The 12,198-nt window shown below is 44.6% G+C and overlaps 1 protein-coding gene across 1 annotated transcript in view; it reads left to right on the plus strand.

Annotated features, from left to right (window-relative positions):
* Positions 1–12,198, plus strand: part of LOC142575959 (locomotion-related protein Hikaru genki-like) — a 243,026-nt gene that overhangs the window by 174,387 nt on the left and 56,441 nt on the right. Inside the window, exons 5-7 of the mRNA XM_075685846.1 lie at positions 2,713–2,861; positions 5,524–5,703; positions 8,697–8,870. Of these exons, the coding sequence (XP_075541961.1) occupies positions 2,713–2,861; positions 5,524–5,703; positions 8,697–8,870 (503 nt within the window). The remainder of the gene's footprint in view (positions 1–2,712; positions 2,862–5,523; positions 5,704–8,696; positions 8,871–12,198) is intronic.

The following is a 12,198-nucleotide window of genomic DNA, read 5'->3' on the forward strand; positions in this document are numbered from 1 at the left end:
GCCCTTACAGTATTTCCCTACAACGTAATTTCTAGCATTAACGACTGCCGTTCAAATTCGGTGACCGTCTACCTTCCCACACCGCCTCCCTCAAAAAGAAATATAAGAAAACTCTCACTTGTGTTGTAATGGCGAGCTGGTGGACGATGCTTTCATTGTCATTCTCTGTACACACATGTAAAAGAAAGTTTGTCATGCACGAGAGGCATAGTATGAAGAACCAACAGTTTGTTCCTTTAGACCATTAGGATAAGGACAAGCAGGAGCATAGCTCAGTAGCTTTCTGCTTTCCATACAAAAGAACGAAAAAGGCATTATGAAAGAACAGTTCACAAAGACAGAAGGGCAGGAACCCCCCCCCCCTTCTCCCCCCATCCACGCACGCGCACGCGTACGCGTATTTACGTACTCACGCACGCATGACCTGTGTCTCTCTCCCCACCGTAGGCGCAAGCTGCGCAACGTTCACCTAGCGCACACTGGAACCTCTTCTCCGGCGGGCCGCACTGCTTTCCTCAGCGCTCTCACTTTGCCGATGCCTTGATGGGTCACAGTCGATCGGAGCGCCAGTTTCCAGAGACCAGGATTCGAAAATGGTTAAATTATCTTCTGTTTAAAAATTCATTTATAGCTTAGTTATCATGACTCCTATAGTTACCGTTACGAAACCATGGTGATAATTGCGCCGCATCGGCGGTGTTCAGCGCCGTTTCGAGAAGCGAGTGCATGTGTCTTCAGATTTCAACGGTTTAAATTGCTCTCCACAACATGTGCCAGTGGTTCATTTTCTGACAATGCTCCTTCAATGATCATTAGTTGACAGTGCCGCTCGTTTGAACACCCAAAATGCGTGCCGTCTGGCTGGCCGTAGTGTACACTATCCGCTCATCGCTAAAGTAGGCAACATCTATATGCACCGGCGTAGCCGGAAATGTTTTCCGGAGAAAGCCTCGATTTGTTGCGGCTCTGTTTAGGAAGATTGGAAGGTAAAGCAAAGCTGTCTATGTTACACCCAATTCATCATACTTCATTAGGGGGGGGTGGGGGGGGCGGCAAGCGACAGCACTGTTTCCTACTCTCGTTACATGGCGGTCTCCGTACTGTCCAGTTGCTGTCTTTTGTTTCTATATGGTAGCGCAGAAGACCTCACAGGACCGTCTTTCTAACTTGCACAGTTTTTGCTTTGGAGCAGACCGCGGAGCTTAACGTCAAAGCCTCTCTCGTCATATGCCCAGCCATCCGCCTTTCGCTCCTCAAACAGCGAAACCCTGAGATACCTTGACCTGCTTTGAAAACTTGTGCTATGAACTGTTTTTAGCCTGACTCAGATTTTTTCCCTGTGATTTTCGCTCAGCGTCAGAACTTCTGTGAATCACCATGGAGAAAGAGAGAGAGAGAAAGGCAAATGAAAGACAGGGAGGTTAAATAGAGATTATATCTGGTTGGCTACCCTGTGCCGGGGGAGGGGCAAAGGGATGCGATATGTGAGAGAGAGAGAGAAAGAAGGAAAAAAACGAAAAAGAACCCACACACTCATACATACTACAGAACGCAATCTGTGAAGGCGTTCCTAGTGTTACCCAGTGTCACCATCCCATCCTACGTCACACAGTTTACAGTCAGAATTTGTCACAAGGTCTTTCAATGATTTCACCTGCCTGTACCATGTAGCAAAACAAAAGCAATAATAGTTGCCAAATTATTAAGTAGGTAAAGAATACAATTAAGGAAACCGCTGTATTATCCAACTCACATTTCTATCCTATAAGCTTCACTTACCATCACAACTTCATGTGAATGACTGCGGAACCTTCTGATGATTTGACCTATGTGTACCCTGTGTTAAAACAAGAGCAATATTAGTCACAAATTTATTAAGCAATCAAAGTATACAGTTGAGATACACCATGGCATTATAAGAAAGTTCGGGAAAATTTTCGTTTACGGTTTGGTTCGTATTTGAGACTCAGCACTATTAGGTCGGTATTCGTAAGAGGCCACACTTTTTAGGCCCTCTTTTTCGTTAGTACGAGAAGCCGCTTACCAAGTGTTGTTTCCTTATAGCCTTTACACACGCAATATAATCGCGTCTATTTAAGAAGAGCGCGTTCTTAGTTAGCAAAAAGAAAAGAGAAACGCCTTCGTCTCCGGACAAAAGAAAGAAAGACGAGTGAATAAAAAAAGAACTTGTAGAAGCATGCTTCTCCTCAGAAAAAAAAAATTTTATGTGGCGAAGCATGCTTTCCGCTTTGCGGCAAATTCTGTTCAAGGCTCGACCGCAAGGTACTCGACTTTCTTTCACCGGAGGCGCATCACTCTCTCTCACTTGTCTTGGAGCGATGTATTCTGCTTTTCTTTTACTTCTTCTTTTTCCTGTTCTTCCCCAGTCCTATCACTACGGAGTAGAATTTTAAGGGCGCGCTCTCTCAAACCGCCTGCTCCGAATCACAGCCGCGCGAGGAACCACCGAATTCCAGTGCGCATCTGTAAAAGGTCGGGGGCTCTCCCTGCTCTCTTCCCGCGCCGCTTCGTGCGTAATGTTTGCGCCGCCGCTGCTGGCTCATTTAAAATTCACCCTGCGCCCCCCGGGTTCGCAGAACAGCGACGTGGTTCCCATTTGTTCCCCTTGCTTGCCATGCATACCCGTTCGCTTCCTTTCACGTCCGAACGTCAAACAGGCCGTGATGGGGAACATTTATTGGGCTCATTTAGAGACTACGCCAAGGGCTGGATCCTGTCGGCCGACGAGAAGCAGTGGCGCTACGAGCTGCTCATTTACAAGGCGAAAGAGCACGACTCCGGGACGTACACTTGCACGACGCCTCGGGGACAGACCAACGAGATTCACGTCCGAGTCAGAGGTAAGGCGGATTCTTCTTCGCGCGCTCTCTCTTTCGCGTCTGCAGCCTGTGCCTCCTTTTCCGTAAACAGCGAATTGATTATTCCGCCTTGAATAAGAGAGACAGCGGGGCGCCCGAGCCTCGCAAAGGTTCGTGCAACAGTGCCGAGATTTCGTGCCCCATAGACATACGAGCAGGCCGGCCATGTTGAATGCGTCAATCAGTAATTTCGCTGTATATATTTGCCTCTCGGGGGTGCATAACAGCAGCATTTTTATGACCGGTCTGTCTGGAGGGATGTAACACATGTCGACGGCGAGAAGTCCTTAATGCTTATTTATTGGCTGCTTTGTCTGAAAAATTGCAGCCGTATAGGACATTATGAGCAAGCGCACTTAGTTGGCCTAGAGGTAATTGTCATTATAGAATTAGTTTCATGTGCATTGAAGATCGAAGTCAGATGGTGTCTGTTTGGTCTCGTTTTTATTTAGCAAACGTTGGACTTATTCGTCGCCTGAGCTTATAATGCTCGTAGAGTGCCAGAATTTTCAATCTTTAAGTCCACTTCGCAAAGAATTTCTAAGCTCAGTAATGAAGTTGAATATTAGGCGCCATAACCCCAAAGTGTCACTGTCAATTCAATAAAATTTATTTCTTGCAGAACGCGCTGACGCAATGGTGGGGCACCGAAAAAGTTAGGACGCGTTTATTTTTTTACGGAACTTGCGATAAACATTCAACTGGCAGTCCCACTTCTTTATTTTTTTTTTCGAGTGAAAAGTTGGCAGTGCACATGAGGTCTCCACAATAATCAATTTGAAAGATGCTGTAGGAGCTACTCAAAACACATTAGAGTAGCTGTATTACTTGGTCAAGGAGACCATAGTACGGCGGTACGCACTTCCCAAGACTATGAAATTATTATTTAAAAATGGCTTTCTAACGAACTTTAATGGAGCTGTGTTTTATCCAGTATGTTTAAGCAACAAATTTAAAGGAGACGCTGAGATTAACCCAAGTTATAGAAACCCTGTATCCAATATGAACACGATTGTCCTATTGAACACAAGTGTCCGCTGCCCCGCATGTGGCGGGACGAACGGGGGCGTTCAAGAGGCAACGCCGATTAAATAACGAAAGGCCTGAGCTTTCAGAGGTGACCGGCGTGGAGCCAATGAATTTCTATAAGAAAGGCAGGGGACTCATCTCTTTTTCATTCTTTTGTTGCGCGATCATTTTTGCCCCCAAAACATGGGCTCTCAGTGGACACCTGCCTCTCCCATGGGAACACACAGCGCTAAGAGGTTGTGCCAACTTTTATCTTGATGTCGAGGTTGTACCACCATTTGCTGAACTTGTTACTCGATCATCACCACACAGGCTAAAGGAAAGTTCATTATGACGCCTGTTCATCCGCATGCCGATCAAGTGGAAGTGAAGGGCTTTACACTCACTACAGCGTAGTGAAACGGATTGCCGAACGTCGTCTCAGGATACGTGCGAGCGGGTGTCAGGAAAAATACTCTACAAGATCTGTCTATCTATAGTGGCGATCGTCTTCAAGTCTGTAATGCGCTAAATTCGTAATTAAAAAGTAGTGCCCCTATTCACGAAGGAAATTGTGCGCTAGTGTCTTTCTCAAACACACGTCTGTCGATCGCGATAGGTGACAGAAAATTAACGAAGGCGGCCGACCAATGACAAAGAGTTCTTATGCAAGCGGAGCGTTGCGAATTTGGGCCCCCGAATAACAAAATTTGCTTAGTTATTTTGCCTTAAAGAATATAGCATTTGTAGATCGCGTCCACCGGGCCAAAACACAGCTGCATTAATTCGATTTTTGCAGGAGTCATAGCTTCTTTTTGTGTGTGTGTGTGTGTGTGCGTGCTTGCGTGCGTGCGTGCGTGTGTGCGCGTGTGTGCGCGTGTGTGCGCGTGTGTGTGTGTGCGTGCGTGTGTGTGTGTGTGTGTGTGTGCGTGTGTGCGCGTGTGTGTGTGTGCGTGTGTGTGTGTGTGCGTGTGTGTGTGCGTGTGTGTGCGTGTGTGCGCGTGTGTGCGTGTGTGCGTGTGCGTGTGCGTGCGTGTGTGTGTGTGTGCGTGCGTGCGTGTGTGCGTGCGTGTGTGTGTGTGTGTGTGTGTGTGTGTGTGTGTGTGTGTGTGTGTGTGTGTGTGTGTGTGTGTGTGTGTGTGTGTGTGTGTGTGTGTGTGTGTGTGTGTGTGTGTGTGTGTGTGTGTGTGTGTGTACTCAACCACGTGACACTACCATGTTAGAAGCTATAAGAACTTCAAGATTTCCCTGCTTAAAGTCTTCACCGTACATTGTCTACAGACACGCCGCATAAAATCTTTGTAGGCAATATCAACAGCGATAAATTACCAGGAATATATAGCTCATTAGTCTTGACGTGCAGTATACCGTCACAATCTGATCCGTGTATTGTTTGCGTCTTGTAACATCTGACACCACACACTTCCTATTACTAATTAAAAGTGCGTCCATCAGCATGCAGACGATGATGAAGACGTATATCATCTAATCCGGCTAAGACGACTATAACTATGACGTTATCTCAATTTAAAGCGTCATTGTTTCGGCGGAAGTGACATCGACTTCCATGCGCGTAACCGTGCTCTCAGCCTGCTAGTGTTTCTTTTTTTGTCTCTCCCTTTGCGTCTCTGCACAGATGTAACGTGCCCGCCCATTGAAGGTTACGGAGACGAGAACCGCGTGACCAGTGAGCATGGCAACCAGATGCACAGTAAGGCCAAGTTTGCCTGCATGGAAGGCTACAACCTGGTCGGCTCGGAGGAGGTCGTTTGCAGCCCTTCGGGTCGGTGGTCCGACAAAGCGCCGCATTGCGTAGGTAGGCGCCAAGACAGTGTTTTCTTGAACACCTGTATTCTTCGTCGTCGTAGCATACACTGGGCTGCGTGTCCCGAGAGCTGGCGTGGCGTTTAGCATTAGAGGCTCGTCCGCAACCAGCACAACGAAACTTGTAGCTACGGGCATTTGAGGATCTAACGGGGTGGCCTTGAGCATGCGACCGTGGTGACCTTTGATACAGTGACGCGCGTGCCTCCCGCGGTTAAAGATTGTGACGTGTCACGTGCGCTTGTTGGTCCCTTCTAATAAATACACAACACAAATAGCGCGCCGTATTTTAGCTCCGTATGTATACCGAGATTCGCAAATGGCTTTAAGACAGCTTGAAGCTTTAACGTGGGACATCCTTTAGAACACATGAATAAAACCTCTTTACAACATAACAATCGACTTCTTTTTTTCTGCCTGACCGGTACTTAACGTTTTGACCTTCGACAGTCTAAATTTTGTTTATACTGTCCGACCTTGAACATTCGCACATGTAAGACATTTAGTGTTTTCAGGAGGGCCCAGAACAAAGAGGGACAATGCTCCACATTTCTTTGCTGTTGTTGTTGTTATTGTTCTTGTTCTCCTTCCACATCTTGTTACTTTTTTTTTTGTGCATAACCGCTGGATTTCTAAGTAGGCTTGGCACGCCTGTGTAGCCCTGAAAGAGAAATTACGTCGTAGCAATTTGTGGCCAAAATTATCCGGATGAAGTTTCAGTAGTTAGTTGCCGCCATTGCCAGGACTCCCTCAATCTGTAGGCTGTCAGCCATGATGCACCGACAGATGCGTCAGCCAAATTAAGTTACAGCGGCTAGTATAACGTCAGTTGCAAGCTCCCCGAAAAAACAGTTTCTGAAGAAGAGGCCAAAAGATCACCGTGTCAGGCGTTGTACGTTATACATTTCTTTTATAACGCGTCGACATGTTTACGTACAGCTGAATTGCTACTTTTGTATCAGAACTTGTCGACATTTATTTTTTTATTGCGTGGACACTCTAGGCGCGCTCGCGCCGTGTCCGTTGTCGTCGTCCTTGTTGCCGCCGTGCTGTTCCGGCATCGGTGGCGCATGCGCGACCCGCACACCAAATATTGGAAGGTCGCATGATCTGGTGCGAATGCGAGGGCGAGAGCGAGCCTTGCGAGCCCGACAAGTTAAGTCGGAAAGGCTGGTGTATCGTTTGATAAGCGCGTGAGAAGGTCTCCACGGAGGGACGCGCAGTCCGTCTGGCTGCAAATAAAGGTCGAAACCAAGTGGACTCACCGAAGGGGTGCTTCTCAGGAGGCATGCACTCGTAGGGAATTCAGCACAAGATGACTTGCCACGCGCACTCGAGTCAGAATGCGAGTCGGCACCACAAATAACCGGCTTATATAGATGTCACCGTACAGCTCGTGAAGGTGCTACCTAGTGAGGCATACGTGCTCTTGCAAAACGTTAGGAGGCATGTTTAGCTTCCGCCCTCCGATGATTTGACTGCAGAAATACGCGAGAATGCATTCGTTATTCAGTGGTACAACGTATGCTGAAGAGATTTGTTGCATGTTACAGAAAAAAAAAAAGTTTTGTTACGTTCTCCTGTCTACTGAAAACAATATGTGATTTAGGCCTTCAAGAATATTTTATAAAATATTTGCTGGTACTGCGAAATCTGTAAAATAGTAAGAGGGTAATTTTAAGAGCTTCATGATTGCGCAACAGAAAGACAAATCGCAATTGGCGCAATTTCACCTGATGGAGCATCTGAGAGGTCAAGTTCACCATAAAATATTCTGAATTCAATACATATTGGCATAATTTGAGAGTTGACGTTCTGCAAAAGTCACATCAGTGATGCAACAAATGAACGAACGGAAGCTTAGCTGTTCATTTTGTCACCTTTAATTAATCTTCTATCAAGATGAGTTTACAGTATTGCGTGGAATGTGTAATTGCTATTAAGTTAAAGAGTCGTAAGCTTGTCGCTTCAGTTTTTGAAACATTGATAACTTCATGGACAGAAACTCCAAACGTGAACAAATAGCACCTCGAGCGATCCCGCGGGAAAAATGGGCGCTGAAACGCGGTTGTTGACGAAATACCCAATACAGGGTCAGCGAACAAAAGTATGGGCTAGGAAGCAGATTATAATCGCTCAGCCTTGCATCACGCACGTAGCTCTTGTGACCGAATTTCTGGTCCAAATTCATGCAAAGTTTGAATAGGATCCAACATGGTTTGTCAAAGTTTATGCTGAAAGGAACGATTTGCGAAAATGTACCGCGGGAAGTGAAATTTATTTATTTTTATTTTATTTATTTATTTGATACTGTCAACCCCGTTGTTGGGGTTAAAAGTGGCTATACGTAGTTTAGAGAGACCGCTTTCGATTCCTTCACATAGCACGTCTTCTAAAAAAAAAATAATGATAAACCACAAGATCTTTGTTTTTTTTTTCTTTTTTTACTCGGGGCAAATGTGCTTCCCGATTCTCTTGCTTTCTTTTTCCTCTGTTTTTGCCTCATTGGTGAGCAATATCGCCGATTCGTAGCACAGAATTATCCATGTCACAGCTGGCGTCATTGCGGAAATTTGAAGCATTATAACCTTAAGAGTGGTATATCGTGAATGTTGTGGTGCGCGGCAGGTTGACAGAGTGGGCAAAGCGTACCCAACAATATTTTTTGGTTAAATTATGGTATGCACCAATTCTAATCAGATCTTTGTGATGATGGAAAAATTCTGCTCCTGTCGGTTACTAACACCTGACTGTTCTTTTAAGTTTCTTTTAACTGCGGCAAGCTTTTCACTCGGCTCAGTTTTTCGCTTTCTCAAATGAGAGGGTATATGTACCTCTCCCTAATTTGAACAGGGGAACCTGCACTCGGGGTCAAGTCAACCTCCCCCTATACGCTTCCCATTCTCCGTGACGCGCGCAGCGTGGCGCGGCGGCCTTTGTTCAGCCGTCCGAAACATTCCGTTCAACAGTGTCTCCGATACGCAGTGATCCAGTGCCCGACGATACCGGGTGCGAGTCATCTCAAGATGAGCACGCACAACAGGACCTACGGTATCCGCGTGCACTTCAGCTGTCCGTCTAACTACAGGCTTCTGGGACCGCCATTCGTCACCTGCTGGAAGAACGAGTCCTGGTCGGACACGCCACCAACCTGCGAACGTGAGCTTAGCAGCCATTCTTGTTTTATTCCATTTTTTTTTAAATCACCCGATGATAAAAGCTCACACGCGTTCAGCTGATTGTGTCCTTCTGTTCTATGGAGTGCACAAATTCTTTTCTTCACAAGTCTGAAGCCCGTTAACGATTAAAGGGTAAGGATATCGCTCGGATGAACAGAAGCGATCAGTGACATCCCACTATATATATATATATATATATATATATATATATATATATATATATATATATATATATATATATATATATATATATATATATATATATATATATACGTTCCCAGTTCGTTTTCCATGATCAAGCATCATCTGATACAGTTCCTGTCACATCTGGCGTTCCCCAGGGCTCGGTCTTGGGGCCCTTACTATATTTAATTTATATCAATGACATCGTCACTAACATAGTATGCACCATAATGCTTTCTGCTGATGATTGCATTATATATGAAGAAATAAGAAGTTCTGAAGATCACCTTACTTTGAACAGATGCCTTAACGAGATAAATGCCTGGTGTGAGCAATGGCAAATGTTTATTAACACCAAGAAATCGGTGTCGGTAGTAGTAACAACAAAGAAGATTAAGTCAACATTCACCTACTTTTTCAGTGGTACACCCCTAACTAAAGTTCAGCAATACCAGTATCTAGGACTGACTCTAGCATCTCACTTGAAGTAGAACAAGCACATTGCCAACATCACTTCAGCAGCCACTCGTAAGCTTTTCTTCCTTAAAAGGTCCCTGAAATCTGCTCCCAGTCATATCAAACTGCTATGCTATAAAACCTTTGTGCGGCCAGTACTAGAATACGCCAGCACGGTTTGGTTTCCTCACCCAAAGACAAACATAACCGAAGTAGAAAAAGTTCAAAGGAAAGCAATGCGGTTTATTCATAACAAGTACAAACCACTGACTAGCCCACAGAATTAACTCCTGGCTTCATCCGGTATGGACACACTGGTAAACAGAGCAAAGCAAACTCGGCTAAAATGCATACACAACCTGTTGCACAACCGCTTTAACATAAATTCTTCAAAATACATTACTTTCTCTACGTCCCGCATTTCACGCCATAAGCATAATAAAATATTAGTTGAGTAGCCTTCTATAACGGACACATTCTTTTCCCTACTGCTGGTAAGGAGGGGAAGCACCTCGACTCAACAATAGCTGATATGGAATCGCCATCAATTTTTAGTAACATGATAGAAAAGAGTAAGGAATAACTGCTAGAACAACATTAGTCTTATGCAAATTTGTTTTTTTACATTGTTTACATCAATCTTTATGTTATGTTAGATTTTATGAAGTTACACACTGTTAGATTGTATATAGTTGTGTTGCATTTATATTTCATGGGATTGTATTGTATCACTATTTATTGTATTTATGAATTTTTTTTCTTACCGTTAGAGTTGACTTCACTAATTAAATGCATGAAACGGTGTCTTTTTTTCTGCATTTGTATTTTTCTAGACTGTACTGCGTAGCTACATGTAGGGTATCTAGTTTATTGTACACTTTGTATACACATGTTCTATGAAAAAATGCTGTATCAACGCTTACATTGTAACAGTAGTCCCACCTGCTATCTCCTCGATAAAGAGACTGGCAGTATTGAAAATAGAATATGTAGTTGTCAGGGGTAGCACAGACGACGACAAATTCACCATTTTTATACTCAACAAACCAAGCAGTAACATTGATAAGTGTTCCATTGAAAAATCTGGATCATAAGATTCGATCTTGCTGCGAAATTCGATAAAGAACAAAGCAGCGGTGATAGCAAATTCTTGTTTACGAGTTTTTAAAGGGCCCCTCACCAGGTCTGGCCATGTTGAGCTGACAAGCGCAGAGCATACATTGCGCGATAACGATCGTGTGTTCAAAGTATTACATCGCTACGCGCCACGGGAAGATCGGAAATTTCAAACCGAACGCCGTTTTTTCCTTCTCCTCGCGGCCGTCGCGCTCCAAGCCGGACAGTGACGTAGTCGTACCCCTGCGCGTACGTAGTTGTGTCCGCAGTGTGACGTCACTCGTGGGGACACGTAATTTCGAGAACTATTCAAGACATCTGTTACCTGTGCGATCTGCTGCTTAAATTGACGAACTGAAGTTTAGAGAAATAATAAAACTATAAATAATATAAATAATATATATATATATATGTATATATATATATATATATATATATATATATATATATATATATATATATATATATATATAATAAACGGAATGTCTGCGTGTTCTTTATTATACTTCGCACCGAAGCAAGAGAGATGTACTTCCGCTTCGACTGCTTGTTCCCATGGTCGTGAGGTCACGTGCGCAGGTACCGAAACTATGCCATTTTCTACCGTGTTCCAGCGTGTGATCAGGCTCTGCGATCCGCTTGTTATGCCTCAGTACTCGTGTAGCACTGAATTATACCGCTATTCATGTTTCCTTGTGCACAACGCGCAAAATCGTTCGCTGCGCGAACGAGACAACAGCTCACGTGCGACGCCGTCGGCGGAAGTGCGTAGCGCCGAAAAAAAAAGCGAGGAGAAAAAACTGTAGGCTGGGCCTATGACGTATGCCTCACGCGATCCTCGAGGTCCGGTATGGGGGAACGCAGGGAAGGAATTTCGCTTGGGTAGGCTCGACGGGGCGAGTGGACAGAGCGTCTTGCTTGGTAATGGAGCCCGCTTGCTGATAGCATGGGTTCGCGGGACTGAAATATTTCTATCTCGGCTATTAATGAGCCGATTTGACTTTTTTTTTTGCGGCAGAACGCTCCCTAGAGGATACGTAATAACTTCCAGCGTATAACAAAAATTTGTTATGGGGCCTAGTGAGGGGTCCTTTAACGAGTAAAAAACGCAGGCCACTACATCTGCAAAGAGTTTTCGAGGACAGGGGACTAGAATTATTAAACTGTTGCACCTATAATGATCAGACCAGGGCATAGTTGCTTAGAGACCCTCAAAGTCCGTGTTAGTAGTTAGTATTAGTAGTAGTAGTTAGTAGCAATAATAGTATATAGTAATAGTAGTATGCAGTAATACTACTACTACTACTACTACTACTACTTCTAGTAGTAGTAGTAGTAGTAGTAATAGTAGTAGTAGTAGTAGTATCGTTGCTTACTTCTTCGATTGTGTATCGAAACGCGCAATTTCAAAAAGTCGCCAAGAGACGTCGATCGCATTCGAAAGTCAAACATGAACATAGTTTTTAAAACGCGCGGATCAAGCTAGAGATGTAAGAGACGCGCAGTCACCCCCGAAACAATGTCCGTGTTACAGAAAAGAAGCCAAGACTGCT

Source organism: Dermacentor variabilis, chromosome 1 (assembly GCF_050947875.1).
Source record: "Dermacentor variabilis isolate Ectoservices chromosome 1, ASM5094787v1, whole genome shotgun sequence".
Taxonomy (NCBI): Eukaryota; Metazoa; Arthropoda; class Arachnida; order Ixodida; family Ixodidae; genus Dermacentor; species Dermacentor variabilis.